The sequence below is a fragment of the Opisthocomus hoazin genome, chromosome 6, assembly GCF_030867145.1.
Source record: "Opisthocomus hoazin isolate bOpiHoa1 chromosome 6, bOpiHoa1.hap1, whole genome shotgun sequence".
Classification (NCBI taxonomy): domain Eukaryota; kingdom Metazoa; phylum Chordata; class Aves; order Opisthocomiformes; family Opisthocomidae; genus Opisthocomus; species Opisthocomus hoazin.
In genome coordinates this window covers 14,009,842-14,034,027 of record NC_134419.1, presented here as the reverse complement: position 1 = coordinate 14,034,027, position 24,186 = coordinate 14,009,842, and the positions used below count along the sequence as shown (strand labels likewise).

The following is a 24,186-nucleotide window of genomic DNA, read 5'->3' as shown; positions in this document are numbered from 1 at the left end:
GTATTTCAGTATACAAGATTAGCTTATCTCGGATTGTATCTATACTTACATGTCTCCATACCTGAAAGAATTAAACTATATGCTTACTTAATTAATAGATAAAATATAGAAGTACTTTCTGTATGCTAACTATGCATAATTTATTTGTCATTGTTAAGAAAGAATAAGTTTAGCTTCAGCAGGTAACAACAAGCTGCTAAAATTCTTTCTGTCGTACTTTTTGCTAGATTTCCTGTGTACTTTCAAACAATGGTAGCTTTTTCTCCGAAAGCCTTCAAAGCCTCTGGAAATGTTACAAATGCAGCATTGCAAGCTAAATAATGTTTGGAGTAGTTGTTGCAAAGAAGAAAATGTGGATTTCCTGTCCTTATTTTCTGAACCAATGTAGCAATACTGGCAAAACTTTGAAGTGAAGGCCTGTTACATTTCATTTGACATTTAATTGTTGCATGTTGTTTTTTCTAGGTTGCCAGTAGAGTGCAAAAATATTTTATTAAACTGACTAAAGCTGGTATTCCAGTTCCAGGAAGAACTCCAAACTTGTATTTATACTCCAAAAAGGTGAGACAATATTCCAGCAGAAATTCTGTATTTCTGTTTGCATTTACAAGCAAATTGAGTCTAAATCATTGGTATTTTCAGTAGGTTGAAGTCTTGATTAGTGCTTTCTTACTAACTAGTTCTAGCTTGCATGTATTTCTTAAATAAAGTAATCTTTTTCTTTTGCTGTTAGCACTGTAGAGTGAGTTGGGTGTTAATTCTAATTTCACATTAATATCTGTTCATTACATATCTATCACATAATCTCAGGGATGTGAAGTGTCGAAAGAACCTAACAGATCACAAGCTGAACTAACAGGGTTGAATGGTTAGTCTTGGGGTACTTTTTCCTCATTTGTAAGTTTAGTGTAACTGATCTAGAAGAGGATAATGAGCCCTAGAAGTCATATGGTACAGTTGTCTTTTAACAAAACCAAAGAATTACGTATAACTGAGCATACTGAACTAGCACAAGCATAGGCTTAAGACTGAAGTGTCATGTTTTATTTTGATTTGCAGCATACATGACCATTACAATAGAATGGTCATATAAATGACTATTAAAATATGGTGCTTTTCCTGATCTTGGAATGGATGAGAAAAGAATATGGTCCTGAGAAATCTTCCTCGTTTGCAAAAGAAAAGAGACTAGATTTCTGTTCAGACCAGTCATATATTCTGATTTAAATGATGTAGTACTCTTGGATACTAATGAGGATGGTAGGCATTTGAAGAGGGCAGGCTCAGGTTTTGTGGGGGTTTTGTTTGTTGTGGGGTTTTTATTTGGTTGGGTTTTTTTTTTTAAACCGTTGTGTTTACAAAGGTTCTTCAAAGCCTGTTACAATGGCAGTTTGCAGAGTAACATTACTTTTTTGCGTCCAGGTGTCTGTGATGTTTTCCGATTAAGAATAGAGAAGTCTTGCATTGATTCTGTAAAAAGGCAAATTTGCAGATTTAATCCCTTGATAGGTTGGGAACAAAAGTTACTGCCAGAGGGGCCCGATAGAAAGATCTACCGCAGCTGATCTCTTAATTATTTAAAATGTTACAAACCTCCAATTGTCTCCTGGTATTCTCTGAAGTTACTGCAAACAAGGAGTGCTTGTGTCAGAGGCTTTCCAGTTTGCCATCTGTTATGGTATTGCCATTTTACTTTCCCCAGGATTTTAATCTACCCTTCTGCTCTACAAACAGAGGCAGGGAGGGTGCAGGCATGACTCTGTCCGCTGCCTTGTCTATTGGAAAAGCGCTTTCTGGCAGAAGAACTAAAAAAACAGCTGGAAACACTGGTACCTTAAATACTGTGGTGCGATTCATCTGTTAGAACTCTGAATTACTTGTACAGTTTACCATACTGTGAGGCTAATTTGAAAAGGGGTTGAAAATTTAGTTTTGAAAATTATAATCCTTTGAGTTCTTTGTGTCACCTTACCGTTTTAAATTATCTTAGTCACATGTCTTTTCTTCTTTCCTCTTGGTTTTATTTGGAAAGACTGTTACTACAGAATGTGAGCAATGTTGCCAGGCAGCAGATCCCTGTATTTGGTAAAAAATGGGAAAACTTAATCAGTACATATGTGACATTCTAGTCACATTTTTCACTAATTTGAACGGTGACCCATAAAGTTCCTTAACCCCACTGATGTGCATACAAACACAGCATAACCAAGAGTGACATTTTTTTTGTAAAATTCTTAACATTCTTATACTACAATGGTAATGCTACCATCCTACAGGCTTTTCTTCAGCTTATATGTAGAACAAATCTAATACTTACGTCTGTTTTCACAGTATGATTTATATCCTTATTCCCAAGTCATGAGAGTAAGGTCATTGTGCCGGGGTTTGTATTAAGGTAGCATCTCCATTGTGTATTTGTATGCCACATAAGAAATACAGCAGATGAAAAAATCAAACAAATAGCCTATGTGGGGGAATTCAGCTCTCAGTCTGCTAGTATAGCTGTCTACTTAGAGCACAGATTGACAGCACTGTACCAGGCTGCAGTTATTCCCGAGTCTCCAGTGGAGATAACGTGGCAGAAAGCAAATACAAGGGGTATTGGAAGCCTGGGTCGTGCTTGTGCTTATTTTGATAGTGAGTATGAGGTTATGCTGAAAACCACTTTATTGCCAATAATAGAAGGATGAAAAATGGATGTGGATACTTAAAGCACATATCTATGGGAGAATAAAATACATAGATATATTTAGTGTAAATAATTGTGTCAAAAGGAATGCTTCACAAGAAGGTACTTGCATTTCTCCATGGGGATTGCCGAGGATGTGTTTTTAAATGGTTACTGGGAGGTGAGAAGCGTATTCAGTTCTTGAATATCTTGTTGAAGTTCCTGTGTATATCTCCTCAGATGACATAATGTCTCTTCTGATAAGTGATACAGGAAATTAAACAGGATGCATCAGTTTATTTTCCTGTATAACTGTTATCTACTATTGGTGAAAATAAAACTGAATCAGAGATTTAGGACTCTAGTAGTCAGTTCTTCAATTATGGCTTATCATTTTCAATTTAATGCTTATATAATATCATTAGTGCACCTGCTTTTAAGCTTAATCTAGAAGACATGTTTCCCACAGGAAAAATGTTTTTTTAACTGTCTGCTTTTATGTAGTGTTCTAGTTCTTTCTTCACCAGAAGTAGAATTGCGTTAAAAAGAGAATTCAAAGCCTCAGTTAAATTCCTAGGTCATAACTGTATGCATAACAGTGCTGCTACTGAGCGTAGACACAGTTTTCCTTTCTTGATTTCCAGATCTAGTATTGAATGCCGATCTGTTTTCTATTAACAGAAAATTTAAATTGTTATGTCAGCTCAAGCTGAAATACTGTCTAACCTTATTAAATGGAAGTATTTTGGGGAGGTTGAAATCTTAAAGGAAACCAGAAAAGCAGCAAAACACAGGAAATCAATGATCATAAGGCAGAAGGTGGAAAAATTCAACACAATGGATAGTACATCAGTCTTAGAACAAAATGTTCATTTTTATTTTGTGCATTGTAGTTCTTCTGCAGATCTGAGGTACTAGTTTCCAGCCGTGACTACAGACCTCATCTCTTTCCTTAAGAGTGAATGGAGCTAGTCTCAATTCCTTGTTATACTTCTGTCTGCATAGCTACATTCCATCTAAGATAATTTTTGCGATCTTTGCCTTTACTTTTTAAACTGTGCACAACTGTAAGATAATGCTAGATCCCTCTTTAGAGGTTGAATCCCTATTTAGAGATAAAGGGTTGTATTATAGCATTACAGGTTTGTGACTGATATAGGAACCTTTGGGATAAAAAGTCTTGCATAAAAGAGAAGGTATTAACTATTGTAAATATTTCTTATACTTTATCTGTATGACACAGTGGAAGACAATTATTTCTTCTGTGATTATTAAAATAAACCTTTTTCATACTTCTGCTTTTTTATTCACACTGTTTTCCTTAAATTGAGGAATGTAGGATTTGACATTTAAGATGTCAAAATGCTGGTCTGGAAAGTAGTTAAGTAAAAAGTTGAGTCGGTTTCTTACACCCTAAATTCTTCTTTTTTGATATTTAATATTCTTCCATGGGGATTAAGTAATAGGGGCTGAGTGCCTTTAGGTAATCTATTTTAAAACTGCCATGCATTCTACACTTTCAGACAGCATTAAAGTTGAAAGGTTTTAGATATGCACTAATGGAGTAATTTATCTCATCTAACATTTTTTAGGTTCTTTTTCCAGTCAGTGGCAACGAAAAAGAACCTTCAGAGAGCAATTCTTCCTAACTCTTAGAAAGCTCTTTTATGGTGGAATGAATTGCCTTTTCACTCCTTGGACTAGGACAGAAATCTGGACAATTAGCCTAGACCTAGATTTTCTAAGGCACAGATTAATACAAGAAGTTGATGATAAGCATCAGGCATGGGCTGGTCTTTTGGGTCCTGGACCTGTGCAGAATTACTTCTTTATTTAGTCTCACACTGACACCATTCACGACCCTTGGAAGTCTTTTAATATCTTTGCACTATGTTTCTTAGTCTTCAAATGGTAACAGCTTTATTTTCTGTTTTTCTATTGTTGTCAGTCTCGTTTATTTAGATGGTAGGGGTTTTATGGTAAAGGTTCTTTCTTACTGGGTTCTTACCAAAGAAGTGTTGCATTGTTCTCTGATTTCTCTTGTTACGGGGGAGAAAAACTCCAGCTGTATGAGGCTCTGATATAGAGATTAAATTAAAAATAATTGGAATGATGATAGACTGTTTAGTGCAAAAGAGCTATTTTCTGGCAAGGTCTGATCGGTGAGGATTACTTAAATAATAACCAAGGAGTGTTTGTAAAAATATGTCATTTTTTCACTGTAGTCATCGAGTAGACGGCAGCATCCTTTAAATAAACATCTTTTCAAACCTTCAACTTTCATGACATCTCATGAACCTCCAGTTTATATGGATGAAGATGATGACAGATCCAGTTTTCACAGCCATATGGATACTGCAGCGGAAGAGGAAGTATCGGTATGTTATTTAAATCAGTAAGAGAAGGTCTTGCTTACTGTCATTTTAACCTTGTTTAATGAATAATATGAGGATTAACCATCTTTGCCATAAAATATCATGAAGTAAGTATTAAATTGTGGTAAGATTCATGAGCCATTTTGAATTATAAATACAGCATTAATATAAAGGCCTCCAACTGCAGAAAATATAGACGAAATTAAAAAGGAAGTACTTAAAAGAAGTAATGAACAGTTTTGTCCTGAAACAGCTCTAAAAAGTTTTAGTTGCGTGTTTTCAGAAAGTGATCTGACATGAGATCAGTTTAAAAATCATATAAACAGTTTAAAAATCGTATAAACTATATAGTTATGATTCTGGTTGAAGACATGTTGTATTAGACAAGTTACATAGAGCCCTGGTAAAATTTGAATGCTGTTGGCATCATTGCTTTTTTTTTCTTCCTTCACTGGCTGAATTAATTATGGATTTTTTTTTTTAAATCCACTTCAAAGTGTAAACTAGCAGACTGAGTTGTCAATCAACAAGCAGATGTATATTTTTTTAGAGACAAATTCTAGTAGGCATCCTAACCCAATTTATTATTACGTCATGTAGTGTTCCACTTTCCTAATTTATCACATGCAACAATACTAGAAGAATTTAGAGATACATCTTTCCCACTTAGAATCATAGAATGCTTTGGGTTGGAAGGGACCTTTAGAGGTCATCTAGCCCAACCGCCCTGCAGTGAGCAGGGACATCTTCAACTAGACCAGGTTGCTCAGAGCCCTGTCCAACCTGGCCTTCAATGTTTCCAGGGCTGGGGCCTCCACTGCTTCTCTGGGCAATCTGTTCCAGTGTTTCACCACCTTTACAGAAAAAAATTTCTTCTTTATATCTAGTCTAAATCTACACTCCCCTAGTTTAAAGCCATTGCTCCTTGTCCTATCGCAACAAGCCCTGAAAATATTTTCCCCATCTTTCCTATAGGCCCTCTTCAGGTACTGGCAGGCTGCAATAAGGTCTCCCCGCAGCCTCCTCTTCTCCAGGCTGAACAGCCTCAGCTCTCTCAGCTTTTCCTCCTAGGAGAAGTGTTCCAGCCCTCAGATGATCTTTGGATCTTTGTGGCCCTCCTCTGGACCCTCTCCAACAGTTCCATGTCCTTCTTGTGCTGGGGGCTCCAGAGCTGGATGCAGGACTCTAGGTGGGGTCTCACCAGAGCAGAGTAGAGGGGCAGAATCACCTCCCTCGACCTGCTTGCCACGCGTCTCTTGATGTAGCCCAGGATATGGTTGGTGTTCTGGGCTGCAAGCGCACATTGGTGGCTCATGTCCAGCTTTTCATCTGCAAGTACCTCCAAGTCCTTCTCAGCAGGTCTGCTCGCAATCCCTTCACCCCCCAGCCTGTATTGATAGCGGGGGTTGCCCCGACCCAGGTGCAGAACTTTGCACTTGGCCTTGTTGAATCACATGAGGTTCACACAGGCCCATTTCTTGAGCTTGTCCAGGTCCCTCTGGATGGCATCCCGTCCTTCTGGTGTCTCAACCGTACCACTCAGCTTGGTGTCATCTGCAGACTTGCTGAGGGTGCACTCAATCTCGCGAAGTCATTGATGAAAATGTTAAACAACACCGGTTCCAGTACAGACCCCTGAGGGACACCACTTGTCACCGGTGTCCATTTGGACATCGAGCTATTGACCACTACCCTCTGGCTGTGACCTTCCAACTAATTCCTTAGCCACCGAGCAGTCCACACATCAAATCCGTATTTCTCCAATTTAGAGAGAAGGATGTTGTGAAGGGACTGTGTCGAAGGCTTTACAGAAGTCCAGATAGGTCACATCCATACCTCTTGCCCTTGGTGAAGCCATGTTGGCTGTCTTGAATCATCTCCCTGTCCTCCATATGCCTTCGCGTAGCTTCTAGGAGGATCTGTTCCATGATCTTCCCAGGCACAGAGGTGAGGATGACAGGTCGGTAGTTCCCAGGGTGCTCCTTCCTACCCTTTTTAAAAATGGGCACAATGTTTGCCTTCTTCCAATCACCAGGGACTTTGCCTGACTGCCATGACCTTTCAAATACCATGAAGAGTGGCTTGGCAATGGCATCAGCCAGTTCCCTCAGGACTCTGGGATGCATCTCGTCAGGTTCCATAGACTTATGTACGTTCAGGTTCCTCAGGTGTTCCCGAACCTGGTCTTCCCTTACAGTGGGAGAGGCTTTGCCCCTCTGGTCCCCATCTGGCAGTCCATCAGCTGGGGAGGGGTGAGGAGAGGGGTTGCCAGTGAAGACTGAGGCAAAAAAGTTGTTGAGTTACCTCAGCCTTCTCCTTGTTTGTTGATACGAGGTTGCCGTTCTTGGTCATCAAGGGGGTATGCTTTCTGTAACCTTCCTTTTCTCGTTGACATAGCTGTAGAAGCCCTTCTTGTTATTCTTAGCATTCCTTACCAAGTTCAGCTCCAGCTGTGCCTTGGCCCTCCTGACCTCATCCCTACACAACTGGGCAGCATCCCTATACTCTTCCCAAGATACCTGTCCCTGGTTCCACTGCCTGTGCAGTTCCCTCTTGCCCTTCAGTTTGACCAGCAGGTCTCAACTCAGCCATGCTGGTCTCTTCCCTTCCTTGCCTGACTTCTTACACCTGGGGACTGAGAGCTCCTGTACTCCATGGAAAGCATCCTTAAAGATCTGCCAGCTCTGTTCTGCCCCTCTGTCCCTGAGGACCATTTCTCAGGGGGTCCTACTGACTAACTCCTTGAAGAGCTGGAAGTTGGCTTTCCTAAAATGTAGGTTCCTGACTATACTCCTCGTCTTTCCCATATCCCTCAGGACTGTGAACTCCACCAATGCATGATCATTGCAGCCCAGGCTGCTTCCAGTCTTGATGTCACTGATGAACTCACTTGCATTGATGAGCATCAGGTCCAGTATGGCATCCCCTCAGGTAGGGGTGTCAATTACCTGGCTTAAAAAGTTATCCATAATGCGTTCTAGGAATCTCCTGGATTGCCTACAGCTCGCCGTGCTACTTTTCCAGCAGATGTCAGGGTGGTTGAAGTCCCCCAGCAGGATGAGAGACTGTGAGCGCGAAGCCTCCTGGAGCTGGAGGAAGAAGGCTTCGTCAGTAGGCTCCGCTTCATCAGGTGGCTTGTAGTAGACACCCATGACCAGGTTCCCTTCGTTGCCTCTGTCTCTGATTCTTACCCATAGGCTTTTGACCCGTTCGTCACTATTCTTCAGGGACAGCTCTTCACACTGTGTTGGTTTCTTGATGTAGAGGGCAACGACGCCTCCACCCCTCTTTCCCCGCCTGTCCCTTCTGAACAGCCTGTAGCCATCAATAGCCACGCTCCAGTCATGGGATGCATCCCACCAAGTTTCAGTAACGGCAATCGGGTCATAGCTTTCTAGTAGCGTGGTAGCTTCCAGCTCTTCCTGTTTGTTTCCCATGCTGCGTGCATTCATGGAGAGGCACTTCATCTGCGTCATCTTCATAGAGGAACACCCCTTGTTTCCCTTGGGGTGTTTCACCGAAGCTTCCTTGTTGGCTCCTACTACCTCAGAAGCTCCCAGCTCATCTCCACAAGACTAAAGTCTTCGTACTTCCATATAGAGGGACTATATCCTACGGCTAGGATGCTGGGCAAGATTCACAGCTGGTGTGGTTCACTGTGGCTTTACTGTGCTTAGACTGAAGAACCTGTCTTGTTACATTTTGTTTGGTTTTTGTTTATTGTGAGCCTAGTGACATCTTGTGTGTGAAAAGCTTGTTGCATAACAGAAGTATTAAGGCCACACAGTATAAGTCCATTCATTTTCTGTACTGACTTTGTTACATGGACTGCATAATCTTCCTTAAATTATTAAATTTGCTCTTCTGTTACTCATTCTTAAATCTCATCTTCAATCATCTTCTATATTCTCTCTCTAATGGTCTTTTGGTTCATCTGCAGACAATTCCTGATAACTTTGCGTATTCCAATAAGAAGCTTAAAGCGCTCGGAAAGAAAAACGCATAGTAGAAGAGATGCAGATAACTGTTATTTATCTTAGTGGAACTGGTTTTGAGCAAACATTTTTTTTGTTCTGTATTGTTTTTAAATACATACTTTCTAACTGTTTTGAATATTTTCCTAAATTGTTTTGGCTTTGCCATGGTGTCCTAACTCTAATAAATAAAGGCACCATAAATCAACTGGGATTTGTTTTAATTTGGATAGAAGTTGCTGTTTTACTTTCTTTTTCTTTTGCAGTGATAATGGTGGACTTGTGCCCCCCTCCTCCTTTTTTTTTAAAAATATAAATTTGGCTTAATATTTTCTTTCTTCACTAGTGCAGCATTTCCAGATGGATATATTTCTGGCTTGCAGTAATGTAGAAAGACACAGGTGAGCTCAGTTATCAAAAAGATCCCCATTATCAGTGCAAAATAGAAGCAATTTGGTAGAAAAAAGAGATCATGAACTATATGCAAAATGAATGTACAGGATTCTGTTTTAATGTTAAAAGTCAGATCTCTGAGTGACAGTCACTGTCTTGGAGAAATATTTTGCATCAGCACAATGAAGAAGAGATTCAGTGTAGCAAGAAAATTATAGGAAGAGTTTTCTTTGAGTTCTTTACAATGGAAGTACCAGGCACTGTTCCCTTGTAAAGACAGAAGATTTTGCTTGGATATTACCAGTCAGCTTGACTGGCATAACCGTTCCTGAAGAAGTGTTTCAGTATAAATGAGCTATTCCCAGGTGAAGACCCTCTATTCCTCACAGAGTGAATTTACTTTTCAGTTATGAGTACTTCATTTTGTGAGTGATTATTCTAGAATACTACTACTTACTATTCCAGAGTGAAGCGTCCACACAGGGAGCTACTGTAGCGGAGTTTATTCAACATACAGTTATTTTGTGCCAAGTAGTTTTTGTCAGAAAAACTTTGGAGGTTTGCATGGAAGGTGAATCCCTGCTTTATATTAAGAGAATGTAGCTTATCACCACACAATTTAATCACGTCATTTAACCTTGATTTTTCTGAATGTTTGCAGTCTAGTCCCTTATATAGGTTCATAATTAAAATTAAACAATTGATAAGGCCTTTAGAAATTCAGCGCTGGAGAGGAAGCCTCTTTGCCTCACTTCCTTTAATAAACTTAGTAAATAATACAGATTCATTAAAAAAAGGTTGCATTTAAGTGTGTAGGCTACATTAGAAGAATTTTGACTACTATCTTGTAATTGTTTTACATCACTGAAGGTTCCTATCAGTATAGGATCTGAAAAGTGCCCTACATCACAAAAGACTTGTCATCTATGAAAACAGCTGACATCTGCGAAGTACGGCTGGTACAACTGAATAGCCGTCTTGAACAGGCATCTGAATTAGAATGAGAGCTTCTGTCTTCTCATAACATAGAGGTCCTCAACCTTTGTTGAAGAAAATTGGATGGGAAAAACCAGAAATGGTGTGTTTCTTTAAAAAGAGAGAACCGTTTGTTGAACATCTCTGGCAAATTTATATGCACCAGCATGTAGGGAGAGAAACTTTCTCGTAATTTAGGAAAAATATAAGTCTGTTTTCTTAAGCTAATAAGAGACAGCATGAAGTAAAGGGATGAAGGAGTTGGATAACTCTGAAATTTCTACTCTTCCAGCCATGGAATGATGCTTCTCATCACTTTTTATTCCTGCAGGTAAAGGTGAGAAGTTAATACTGTTAACATCGACTGTCTTCAAATAAAAAATACATATAATGAAACTTGGTACTGTCTTCTAAAAATCTGAGTTTGTGTAAAAATTCTTAAAATTGTAAAAAGTTTTTGGTTGTCATTTGTTTTTAATATTTTCACAGCTTTGAAAGTACTTCAGAGCAGTGATCCTAACTATCCTCAGAATAGTATTATTCCATACCATTCCACAGAATACTAGAGAAAGATGAATTAACTTGATAAAACTGACTTGAAATTTCAGTTCTCAAGTATGATGTCTGTTGCTGAGTATTTAAAATAAACTAACTTTGTCTTAAACAAAAGCTAAGTTTTCTACTGCACCTGCTATTTTTTCCCACAATGTATGGACAAGTGGATTGTATGCAAATTGCAGTTAGGCATCTAAGATGAGAAAAAAAACCGAGAAACTGAAGTTAGGCACTGCTCTCTTCTTTATACTACAGATAAGCTCTTCACCAGAAGAAATATGTTTTTAGGATAATGCTTTTTGGTTTAATGCAAATAACAAAGTATAAATACTACAAAATGAAACGTAAGTTAGCTGTATGTGTTGTTTTGTGCTATGTTTTTAAAAATAATTTCCTACTGTGTTTCTTACTTAGAATATATTGCCAGCATTTTCTCAAAGATTATTAATCATATATAGTGATTTATGGAACATACGTCTTACTAGTTATTATATTCCTAAAGTAAAGCATGTTTCTCATTTTTTTTAACCATCAACAGGATGAAGAGAGTATTCCAATAACATATCGAGAGTTACCTGAATACAAAGAACTGTTAGAGTTTAAAAAATTGAAGAAACAGAAACTCCAGCAGATGCATGCAGAAAGTGGATTTGTGCAACATGTGGGATTCAAGGTGAGTTTAAGAGATGTTTACCTGTTACCCAGTGGACAGTAGTTCAAAGATAACATGGTTTGGATTTCCTAAAAAGGCTTTGTTTAATATAGCAAGTTTGGTTCCTTAGTTTTTGTTCACTGTGTCTGCTTTCCCTCATCTTCTTTAGTAAAACAACCCAAGTATGTCACTCTTTCTGGTAGCTCAGGTTTCACTGAATGCTGATATTGTATGAAAATTAAAAAGCATATTGTCTTTTTCTCATTTGTATTATGAAAGTACAGCTCTAGAACCATGTTAAATAATTACAGAATTCCATTTGACACTACTCTCTGCTTAGACTATGATTCATTGATTATAATTTCTGATTATGAATTTGGGATCATTTTGCCTCCACTTGAGGCCAAAAAAGGGACAAAGATTTTGAGTGAGAATAGTAATAGATCAATAATTTTTTCGTTTTTAGCAACTTTCTAATCCTATTAAGTAATAACTCATAGAAGGTGAAGCAAGGACATGAAACAATAGTTGCATGAAATTAAGAAAATAAACATTAAATTAAACTTACTTGTTCTGGTATCAACAACTAATAGGTAACATGAAAGAAAGGGCATGCTCTAAATATATTTTCTAGTTTGCAAGGAATTTTCTGTGTAGTTGGTTGCTATGTTGGAACAGTTTCTTCACCTTGTTTGGTGTTGTGCAGCTAGATTTATTTTCTAATACCCATTCACATAAGAATGCAACGATACTCAGTTTAAAGTTCAGTTCAAAATGACTGGAAAATCAATACAGCCTTGTTAGTTGACACAGACAGACTTAATCATGTTGTTTAAACTCGAAGGCGCTTTTTATTTTTGTCCTTTTTTTTCAAAGTTAACATGGTGTGTTAGGTTTTTTGGTTTGGTTTTGGTTTGTGTTTGTTTACATTAGTGTTTTCTTCCCCCCAAAATCAAAACTTTGATCAGGCAGATCAGACTTCTAGGTAACAAACTAGTTGCGTTTTCTACATAAAATTACTCTGAAAAGTAAATTGGCATTATGCAGTGTCAAACACTCGAAGTTTGGAAGTTTCTTTGCAATCTGAGTTTTATTATCATTATAGTAAGCTATGAAATTACATGATTATATACTATTTTCCCTCAGGAGTGCTGCTTCCTCAGTGCATGGGCTGGATGGAGCTCACCTGATGGGCAACCATTTAGAACACTTTTAGTTCTACATGGCCTTCAACCTCACTTACTACACATTATTCAAACTCTACTTTGAATATTGAATTACTGAATCCTTTGTGGGCTTTTTATGGCTTTCATTGCTATAATATCAGAGCACTTTGCACATATATTTCTTTTTTCCTTAAGAAATGAAAGGCATGGTATTATTTCTGTTTCACAGCAGAGAGGGAAGCTGGAGCACAGAAATTAAGGTCAAGGGTTTCCGCTAACTTGGTTCTCAGATTGAGATAACTGGAACCAGTTTTTGTTTTTTATTTTTTTTTTTAAAGTATTTAGCATTATACTGAACTTAATATTTTCAGAGAACAGCTCTGAGTGTGCTTAGTCCCTCCCCATTATCAGCCCTCAAACTCTGAAAGCCATCGGTGGAAGGAAGGGATACAGCTGTGACAAATCTGTTTGTAGGGTGTTTGTAACTCTGAGTGGATTAGGTGTAGCAAGGAACCAGCTGCTGTGCAAGTGCATTTCACAGATGCTGTGAGAAAACTTCATGTTCTGGAGGAGGCTGAGCTATGAGAGCACGGGCTTGTTCCCCACATTTCTTTCTCCTTTTCAGTCCTGTCTCTGCAGCACTCTTCATAGTTCAGATTTTTGAAAGGTTCTCCTTGGCTCCAAGTCCCATTTTCCAGGTTCCTTTTTTTGTCAAGTATTTTTGCATTTCTGCCCCTCTTCTCTACCATCATGAATTTTTCATCCAGTCATGATGTTAAGTTTGTACTTTGTTTCTTTCTCTTTGTGCCACACTGTTCTTGCACTTAGCTGCTGTTGTGTTGTCCCCGATTCCTGTTGGGGGATTAGTCCTTGTCTTCTTGCTCAGTGTTAGACTTCTCTTCCCTTCCCTAAACATGTTGTCCCATTTGCTTCCCAGCCACCTGGCTTTTAGTTCCAGCCCACCTATAATACGTTATTTTATTTCTTGAGTTTGAAAGTTCATCAGTCTGACCTGTCATGTCATGATCTGCAGCCCATCAACAGCCTTCCAACAGGCTCTACTGGTCTAGTCTTACTGCTTTCTTCTGCCATGGAAAGTGGATCTGTATTTAGACATTTTATATGGTTGGATTTCAGCTGTGGAAACATCATGTTTACGTATTGTGTCGCGGTAGTTCTTCAGCTGTGGGAGCTTAAGCAGTGGCTGCAGGCAGGACTAGGTCTGCTTTTGTAGAGCAGGAGGATCATGTCAACATGGAGCATGCAAGGAGTGTGAACCAAAGCAACAGAAAGATTGGTCAATCCTCAGGGCTCTGGAGGGCCTCTCCTAGGGAATGAGGACTTCTTTATCCATGAATACATTATGATCCATGATGAGAAGAATTGAGCTGTGTGGGCTAGTGCATGGGTGCTCTTTTGTGTTGGTGTATACTGTTACTAATGTGATTAATTTTGCTGTTTTCTTAATGCTCTTCCATCTGCTTCACAGTGTGATAACTGCGGAATTGAACCTATCCAGGGTGTTCGGTGGCACTGCCAAGACTGCCCTCAAGAAATGTCCTTGGATTTCTGTGATTCTTGTTCTGACTGGTGAGCAGCACATGCTTCTACTTGCTATTTGTAATTAGCTTGGATAGCTCTGTGTGGCTTAATTGCTGTGTATGTTGGAAATCTTTGCTCCAGCATAAGACACATCTCCTGTGTTGGGTGAAGTGGAAGATACTTTAGCATATATTTGTGGGAGATACATTTTGTAAGCATGTTCTGCAGAGATATATTTTTTTTTTCTTGATAAGAGTGCACAGATAGGTTTGGTACTGTTAAATAGTGGGGGAAATTACACTTTATGAATTAATTGTTTGTATCAAATTTGGTATGAATCTGTTAATATCATCACTGTTTCTGAAAGTTAAAGATAAGGAAAATATTTGACTTTTAAACTGTTATCTTTTTCTTTCCCTTGCAGTCTGCATGAAACAGAGATTCATAAGGAAGATCATCAGTTAGAACCTATTTACAGAGCAGAGACATTTTTAGACAGAGACTACTGCATGTCCCAGGGCACCAGTTACAATTATCTTGACCCAAACTACTTTCCAGCAAATAGATGACATGGGAAGCAGATCTACCATCTTGGGCTTACTATCATCTTTGGAAAATAACAATGGCACCATTGTTAATTCTGTGCACATTTTGGAAAGACTGCTTTCCCTGAAATGTCGCTCACAGCATGACAGCTTCCTGGGTGTACTTGTCAAACTACAGCTTCGAGCTGTCATGGTTCTAGATCACTGAACAGCAGCTGAACATTCCTAGTGTGCAGAAGGTTTCACTGGGAGACTTTCCTTTCACCACATTAGTCATTGTTAGGTGGTGAATCTAAACACGAAAGAAAAACGTACAAAAGGGTGAGCCAGAAATGAGAGCACACATTAAAGATAGAGTAAATTCCAAAGGCTTTGAAGAACTTGGTTATAATGAGATCCAGAGGAGATGAAGTATTTATATTAAAACAGTTTAGTAGCTTGCAGTTTTGTTGTGAAATAGTTTTCAGCACAGTAACTGACTTCTTTAGGCAAGGTTTTAACCAATGACAGTGTTTGCTTCTAGGATGTACTCTAAAAAATACTCACTGTCTCAGCGATGATTGGTTACAGGCCTTTATTAAATTGGAGCTGCTTAATCACATTGACTTTCAATTTTTTTTTAATTTTTTTTTTTTTTTAAAACCACGATGAACTCTATTTACCAACAGTGAAGCACTACAGGGGGCAACTGTGGCATTGCTTCCTTAACCAGCTCATGGTGTGTGAATGTTATAAAATTGTCACTCAGATATATTTTTTAAATGTAATGTTATATAAGATGATCATGTGATGTGTACAAAATATGGTGAAAAGTGCCAGTGGTAGTAACTCTGTAAAGTCTCTAATACTCAACATTAACTCCTTTAAAATAAAATACACAGCCTTCTGCCTCTGTATTTGGAGTTGTTAGTGCAACTCATCAAAGAAAACTGCCTAATATAAATCATATATATGGTAATAATTTTTCCTCTTTTGTAGTCTGCACAAGATCCATGAAAGATTGTATTTTTATTACTATTTAAACAGTGATTAAATTTAGCCTGAGCAGTGAGCAAGGGTTCACATGCATTCTTTTATACTGCTGGATTTTGTTGTGCATCATTTAAAACATTTTTGTATGTTTCTTCTTATCTGTGTATACAGTATGTTCTTAAATAATGTTCAATTGTCAGGAGAACTGTGAGAAATAAACTATGTGGATACAGTCTGTTTATATATAGAATGCTTGCTGTGACTTCCTTTCTGTGTAGTTCCGACTTTTTAATCAGGATGGAAAACATTAGAAGGACATTTTCATACGTCAAACAAATATTCCCTATGCAGACCTGCAAGATGCCCAGCGCCGTCCTCTGCTGTTAATTTCAGTGGGAGCTGGTGGTGCTCTGCGCCCGCTGCACTGCACGTCGCCTTTGGCAGGATTAGCGTTTCAGTCTTCTCAGATCTTACTCACAGACTGTTCTTTCTCAGTTTGCAGAAAATTCAGATTTTGCTAGCCCTGGTACACTGTATACCGTTGTCTGAGAAGCTTTGTAATTATTGTGACATAATTTAGTTAATATATTTTCTATTGAAATGTATAGCTTGTGATTCAGAAACACTTGATCATTTTATAACTGTAATGGACTTCCAGTTGCTTTGAAACTTGAATACTTGAAGTCATTAGCTAGAAATGAAACTAATTTGACTTTAAAAGATGGCAATAAGAAGGATAATTGGCTGGCTGCACCTAATTTTAATTATAAACTGATCAGTATTAAGTTTTGCAATAAATTTAGGTGTAGTTATGTTTTGCTTCAGAAAAAATAATTTTAAGCATTTAATCTATTAAGAAGGTAATACAGTACAGTTACTAGAACACTGAGCAAGTACCATCCATAAACATCTCGCCTATCTAGTACACTTAGATAAATTTAATAAACCTTAAAAAATACAACACAAAAATTGACATGATGTATTTTAATGTTTAATTGGAAAAAAACCTAGCCAGCTCTGCAAGGCTCTCTAATACAATAAAAAATGTGCTTTCCACATCATTCATGCTGTTTGTAGGAAGCTAGAGTTGGTGAAGGTAGATTATCAGGGAGAGAATCTGTGGTAAGCTTTGTTTCCTGTTGATATTCTGAAAAAAGTGCTGGAAGAAATAACAAAAGTATAATTGTGAAAATATGATGAAGTGCAAATATTCAGTCGTCAGTTTGGGATCACCTGGGAAGAACAGAAAGCCGTGGTATCATAGGAATGAGATTGGAAGCAGGAGAATTTCAAGTCTGAATCACCCAAGAAAGAAGTGTCTTGGATAAGTCCTCTTTTTATTGAATATGTATAAATATTTATATTTCCATATGCATGCATATACAACTATTCCTCTTGCATATATTATGAACATATGCAAATAGATATGATGCACATACACCCCATCAAGCATGGGAACTTTTTTGTTTTGTTCCACAGAAAAGACCAGAAAAAGCAGAAAGAAAAATTAAACTGCAACTGTATGTTAAATAATTTTTGTAATTTTATTTAAAAAAAAAAAATAATTAGCCACTGATTGTTGCCTTTGTTCCCATCCCACACAAGTATGACACTTCACACTTTTTAACTTCTACTGTAATTAGAAGTAATAAAAAATACTCCAGAAAACCTACCCAGATGAATTTGCAACTTCATGGTAACTCCAGAATTTTTTTTTTTTTTTTTTTTTTTTTTTGGAAAAACACGACACGAGGCAGCTGCTGGTGCTTCAAGGCTCGGTGTAGAGAAACCTGCCTTCTCTAGCTGACGCCCTCTGAGAGTCTCGCCCTCGAGCTGCTGTACTGCAGGCGTTGCTGCTCACTTCTGGCGCGGGTCTGGAGCTGGAGCAGCACTTCCTAGAGCGTCAGAGGTAAAATGTAGGCTGTCAGAGGACCCAGGACAGAAGGAACATCCAGGATATGGAGGATAAGAACGTACCTAAAACAGTCCCTTAAAAAATAGTTGATTTAGCAGTTACAGGGTAAATGCCAAGGAAGAAAAAGAAAACGGAAGAATTTGCCCGGAATGGAGAAGGGAACATACTCTGTAAGCATGCTGATTTGAGCTATATTTTCGAGTCATGTACTGTGCTTTAAAAAGGATTAAACCCACCTATACTGTAACAGAAATCATTACTCCTCATTTTTGTACATGTTTTATTTGTATTATATCTTCATTACGAGAAAGGTAACTTTAAAAATACAAATCTGCTGCATAAAGTACAACTTTGACAGTAAGAGCAATCATGCAACCCACTTCAGCTGTGAATTCATCCAGTAGTTCCAGTAAGAGGATTCAGTTACTTTACAGGAATGTCAAACAAGCTTTTACTTAGCTATCAGAACACCAAAGAAACTCCACAATATTTTGGTTAACCTAACAGAAATACGATATGATTTTTACAGACATTTTGCAGATATTACAGACAAATGGCTTACTAGAGATGCAAGCAATATGAATAAAATAATCCCTGACGCTTTCCATTTGGCCCTCCCCCCAAAGTTTTGTCCCTGTCAGCACAAGACAACAGATGATCTGAATTTTGCATTTGTAATACTTCCAAAGTATGATTTAAAGACATCTTCATACATTCTGGCTCATAGTCACTTTTCTGTGTAGACTTTAATACCGTAAAACTGCTGTTAATATGGATAATTACTGGACTGCACATTTAACTCTACAATACAACCATTGTTTTCACCTCGGCTCACAAAACTGGGAAGTCGTCATTTATAATATCCTACAACTCCCCGCGAAAGGCATGGCTGCCTCAAAAATGGTGTCTGCTCCACGATAACGGATCCACAGACTTCACAATACTCAGCCACGTCTTCAGTTAATTTTTCTGCTTCTTGTAACAGTGTTCTGGGGAAGTGTGTAAAGTTTATTTTAGCCTCTAGCTTGACAAATTCCAGCTGTCTTAACAGCTGCATGGGACAGAGAGCAGATTTTAGTCTCTAAAACCCAAGAACAAGCTAAGTGATACCACAATAATGAACACTGTTAATTAAAAGAAAATGATAACCAAGGGGAACCTTGTGTGCAGTAATCTTAAAGCTAATACGCTAAGCGGTGAACGATGTGGTTGAAGAGCTTGCTGCTGGCCGGGCACTGTCTGACCTCCGGTCAAACTTGTGAGACTGTGAAATACAAACCAGAGCTGCTGGTCACCGTGCTGCTTGTAACCCGTGACGAGCAAACGACCAACGAAACAATACGCAGTTCTTAGGGCAGAGTTAGCGCACAGACCGCTTTCTATTGAGTGCATTGTCAGAACAGAGAAAAAAGATTTCATCTACAATAACACACCGCATGCACGAGTTCTGGGTGCCTCTCGAGCAAGGACTGTTGCTCTGAACAGCTTTTGAACCGTGACTGTCCAGTGCGTGCGAGGCAAGGCTGTGGACACGCCATTACTGTGTTTCTGGTGAAAAAGAAAATGCTGCCTCTTCCTTGTGCAGAAAAGAGTCAATGGTCTTGCAGACTTCCAGAAAAACGTCCTCCTGTGTTCCTTCCGCATCGACCTGTGAAGCAGGCAAAAACCAGCAGTTTTGAGTAAGTTACGAAGAATTATCTCAGAATCTAAACATCGGCACAAAAAATTGGTCCAATATAAAAGTTGTTCTGTTTCATGTTATAAGCACGCTAATATAGAGGAGCAGCTTCCATAAATCACATTATTCACTGTGTTTCCACAGATTTATGTGAGAAGATTCTGTTGGGCTCCATCGTCTGGAGCAAAGTATGTTCATCACATGAGGGAGCTTAAGCTCTTTCTCCTGAGTACTCACGTTTTACAGTAACATTACTGTCGATATACAGAACAGCTTCCAAAGATTTTTAGAAATTATTTTGACATTCAGTACTCCTCAAAAGAAGCCTCATAGAATAACTTTGATATCATACCATTAATGAGATGAATAGGACTGACTTGTTAATTTGTTTCTTGTCATCTGAAGTGTCAGAGTACATAACGCTGTGAGGGACCTAAACGCTCTCCAACGCAGTAACTTAGCGGGGTTGTGTGCTTCTGTGCGTTCATATTTGCAAGCCTGGCAAATTGGTTCTGGTTTTATGGCGACCTTTGGGCAATGCACATTTTACAGCGGCACTGGGTTTGTTGTACGAGAACTCGCTTTCATTGAAGAAATTCTTCAACTCCCCAAAGATTCTGTTCTGGCCAGAGGTTGTCCAGGCTGTTCAAGTATGTTTTTCATGACTGGACTTCAGCAAAAACAAGACCAATTTATTCTCCTATGCTGAGGAAGAGAGACCTGCATTTTAGTGAAGAGGAATGATGTCTGTAGCCATCTGTGTGTTCCCTAGAAAATGTAAGGTAGCACCAAGCTTTTCTGAGCGATGTGTTTCACGTTCTTCCCATGCAGTGGGTGCCATGCAGGCCATTACTTGAGGAAGGAGAGCTGTCTTTTGCCTTCACAGTCGCGACAGGAGAAGCTTCCATGCTGGCTGCGTGCACCACACAGATTGCACCTGCTGATTATTCAGTTCCTCTCAAGTGCCCGGCGACAGCCTTGATACTCTACTCAAAAGCAAGCTTCCTCTCTGCTTCGCCATGCCTAGTCTTTCATGCATGCATGCACGGAGTGTGCGCACATTTAACCAGACCCCTGAAAATTCGCTAAAGCCTGTTTTTCTGAACTGGGATGCATTTTCATCTCCAAGTTGCTGACTAGGATGCCAGACAATTGTAATGTTTGAAGGAGACATTCCTGACCATCAAACTTTCTGCCACCTCTTTTTTCTGCAGGAGAGTAAAAGGAATTTCAAACTCTAAAAAATGCATTTTTGAAATAGGCCATGAAATTCTCAGATACCGTGTTGGCTTGCAGACAGCTCCTGTACAGTCTGACTGCACTCAATGTACGTTGAAGTCCCTCGGTGCTAACTCTTGTGTGGGAGTCAGCAGCTGCTCCTTGCAGAGATCCAGCAAGGGACTGCGTTCACACCCCGCAGCTTGGTTTCGCATCCATGGATGCTGCAAAGTTTGGTGCCTTGGTGCATCCCATCGGAAGGGCTGGCGCACCCAGCCACTCTTCTCTCCCCCCCACCCCCAGCAGTTCCACTGCTGGAAGCAACCAGCCTGGCCAACCTTTAAGGAGCTGTGTCTGACTGGGTTCAGTCCCCCTGCACTCACGGCAAGGGCATCTCACAGTCTGAGCTGAACGACTCTCCCCTCCTGGCAAGCTTCCAGAAGCACGACTCTCTTGCTTCCCATGCTCTCCGTCACGCTCGTGTTCGCTGACTTTGCTGCTCTGGGTAATGCTCAAGTACACACAGGCTGGAACAGTTTGTAAAGCAGCAGGTGGTGGCACAGAAGGGTCAGTTCTAAAACAAGGGCTGCATGTCTTTCAGAAGGGTTTAGGAGGGGGTTGCTGACTAGTAGCTAAAAGAAAATGGGAATGGTGAACCATTCTGGACCCAATGCCTACCTTCTCCAGTGAGAATAAAACTGGCAACGCCCATCTCAGCTGCTGAGACACCTATTTCCATATGGCTATCCCACAGGAAATACACTTCACACAGGGTGAAGGCCACAGCCATTTCAAAGCTCTTGTCTTAATACGTATTTTTATTGTCTCTTTGTTCCGTAAATACATCTGCACTGGATGACAGATCTGACCTTATCACAGAATGGCAGAATCACAGAATGGTAGGGGTTGGAAGGGACCTCTGTGGGTCATCTAGTCCAACCCTCCTGCCAAAGCAGGGTCACCTACAGTAGGCTGTAGAGGACCTTGTCCAGGTGGGTCTTGAACATCTCCAGAGAAGGGGACTCCCACAGAGGTCCCTTCCAACCCCTACCATTCTGTGATTCTGTCATTCTGTGAACCTCCCTGGGCAGCCTGGGCCAGTGCTCCGTCACCCTCAGAGGGAAGAAGTTCTTCCTCATGTTCAGACGGAACTTCCTGTGCCTCAGTTTGTGCCCATTGCCCCTTGTCCTGTCACTGGGCACCACTGAAAAGAGTCTGGCCCCATCCTCCTGACACCCACCCTTCACATATTTGTAAGCATTTATTAGGTCGCCTTGCAGCCTTCTCTTCTTCAGGCTGAACAAGGCCAGCTCCCTCAGCCTTTCCTCAGAGGAGAGATGCTCCGGTGCCCTAATGATCTTTGTAGCCCTCCACTGGACTCCCCCCAGTAGTTCCTCATCTTTCTTGAAGTGGGGAGCCCAGAACTGGACAGAGTACTCCAGATGAGGCCTCACTAGGGCAGTGTAGAGGGGAAGGAGAACCTCCCTCGACCTGCTGGCCACACTCCTCCTAATGCATCCCAGGATCCTGTTGTCCTTCTTGGCAGCCAGGGCACACTGCTGGCTCATGGTCAACCTGTCGTCCACCAGGACACCCAGGTCCCTCTCCACAGAGCTGCTCTCCAGCAGGTCCGTCCCAAGCCTGTACTGATGCATGGGGTTGTTCCTCCCCAGGTGCAGGACCCTGCACTTGCCCTTCTTGAACATCATCAGGTTCCTCTCTGCCCAACTTTCCAGCCTGTCCAGGTCACACTGAATGGCAGCACAGCCTTCTGGTGTATCTACCACTCCTCCCAGTTTGGTGTCATCAGCAAACTTGCTGAGGGTACATTCTAACTCTTCATCCAGGTCATTGATGAAGAAGTTGAACAAGACTGGGCCAAGTACTGACCCCTGGGGGACACCACTAGTTACCGGCCTCCAACTAGACTCAGCGCTGCTGATGACAACCCTCTGAGTTCTGCCATTCAGCCAGTTCTCTATCCACTTCACCGACCACTCATCCAGCCCACACTTCCTCAGCTTCCCTAGGAGGATGTTATGGGGGACAGTGTCGAAAGCCTTGCTGAAGTCTAGGCAGACAACATCCACGGCTCTCCCTTCATCTACCCGGCCAGTCATGTCATTGTAGAAAGCCACCAGATTGGTCAGGCATGATTTCCCCTTGGTGAATCCATGCTGACTACTCCTGATAACCTTCTTTTCCTCCACTTGCTTGTTGATGACCTCCAGGATAAGCTGCTCCATCACCTTTCCCAGGATGGAGGTGAGGCTGACCGGCCTGTAGTTCCCTGGGTCCTCCTTCTTGCCCTTTTTGAAGATTGGAGTGACATTGGCCTTTCTCCAGTCCTCGGGCACCTCTCCTGTCCTCCAGGACCTCTCAAAGATGATGGAGAGTGGCTCAGCAATGACATCCGCCAGCTCCCTCAGCACTCATGGGTGCATTCCATCGGGGCCCATGGATTTGTGGGCATCCAGATCACTTAAGCAATCCCTCACACAGTCCTCCTCGACCAAGGGAAAGTCATCCTCTCTGTGGGCTTCTTCTCTTACCTCCGGGGCCTGGGATTCCTGAGGGCCTGCCTTGACACTGGAGACTGAAGCAAAGAAGGCATTCAGTAGCTCTGCCTTCTCTGCATCCTCCGTCACCAGGACACCCGCCTCATTCAGCAGCGGACCCACATTGTCCCTAGCCTTCCTTTTGCTGCTGATGTAGTTGAAGAAGCCCTTCTTGTTGTTTTTGACATCCCTTGCCAGCTTCAATTCCAAGTGGGCTTTGGCCTTCCTTGTTGCATCCCTGCACGCTCTGACCACATTCCTGTACTCTTCCCAAGTGGCCTGCCCCTCTTTCCACATTCCATGGACCTTTCTCTTCCACCTGAGCTCCACTAGAAGCTCCTTGTTCAACCATGCAGGTCTCCTGCCTCCTTTGCTAAATTTCTTTCTCAGGGGGATGCACCACTCCTGAGCGTGAAGGAAGTGATGTTTAAACAGCAACCAGCACTCTTGGACCCCCCTGCCTTCGAGAGCCCTTGCCCACGGGATTCCTCCCAGTAGCTCCTTGAAGAGGCCAAAGTTAGCCCTCCTGAGGTCCAAGGATTTGATCCTACTTATCGCCCTGCTTCCCCCACGCAGGATCCTGAACTCCACCATTTCATGGTCACTGCACCCAAGTCTACCTCCAACCTTCACATCCTCCACCAGTCCCTCCTTGTTTGTTAGTACAAGGTCCAGCAGAGCGCCTTTCCTTGTTGGTTCCTCCACCCACCACTTGCATCAGAAAGTTGTCATCGATGCTCTGTAGGAAACTCCTGGATTGCGCCTACCTAGCTGTATGGTCTTCCCAGCTGATGTCAGGGTGGTTGAAGTCCCCCATGAGAACCAGGGCCTGTGACTGTGAGGCTGCTTGCAGCTGCCTGTAGAAGGCCTCATCAACTTCCTCCTCCTGGTCAGGTGGCCTGTAGTACACACCCACAGTAATGTCACCCTTATGAGCCCATCCCTTAATTCTAATCCATAAGCTCTCAACTCGTTCCTCATCTGCCCCAGGCCAAGCTCA

At 40.9% G+C, this 24,186-nt stretch overlaps 2 protein-coding genes across 10 annotated transcripts in view; one reads left to right on the top strand and one right to left on the bottom strand.

Moving 5' to 3' along the window:
* Nucleotides 1-15,479, top strand: part of ZZZ3 (zinc finger ZZ-type containing 3) — a 67,830-nt gene extending 52,351 nt beyond the window's left edge. For 7 of the 9 annotated variants that reach the window (XM_075424740.1, XM_075424744.1, XM_075424741.1 and 4 more), the window contains 5 exons: nt 466-561; nt 4,894-5,046; nt 11,479-11,613; nt 14,248-14,348; nt 14,725-15,479. In XM_075424740.1, coding sequence (XP_075280855.1) covers nt 466-561; nt 4,894-5,046; nt 11,479-11,613; nt 14,248-14,348; nt 14,725-14,869 — 630 coding nt within the window. In that variant the 3' untranslated portion in view covers nt 14,870-15,479. Of the gene's footprint in view, nt 1-465; nt 562-4,893; nt 5,047-9,363; nt 10,723-11,478; nt 11,614-14,247; nt 14,349-14,724 lie in introns of those variants that run through there. The other 2 variants (XR_012764398.1, XR_012764397.1) reach the window with 2 other exon arrangements.
* A 1,632-nt stretch (nt 15,480-17,111) lies between these two features.
* AK5 (adenylate kinase 5) overlaps nt 17,112-24,186 on the bottom strand; it is a 101,148-nt gene continuing 94,073 nt past the window's right edge. The window contains exon 14 of the mRNA XM_075424751.1: nt 17,112-19,380. Within this exon, the coding sequence (XP_075280866.1) occupies nt 19,270-19,380 (111 nt within the window). The 3' untranslated portion in view covers nt 17,112-19,269. The remainder of the gene's footprint in view (nt 19,381-24,186) is intronic.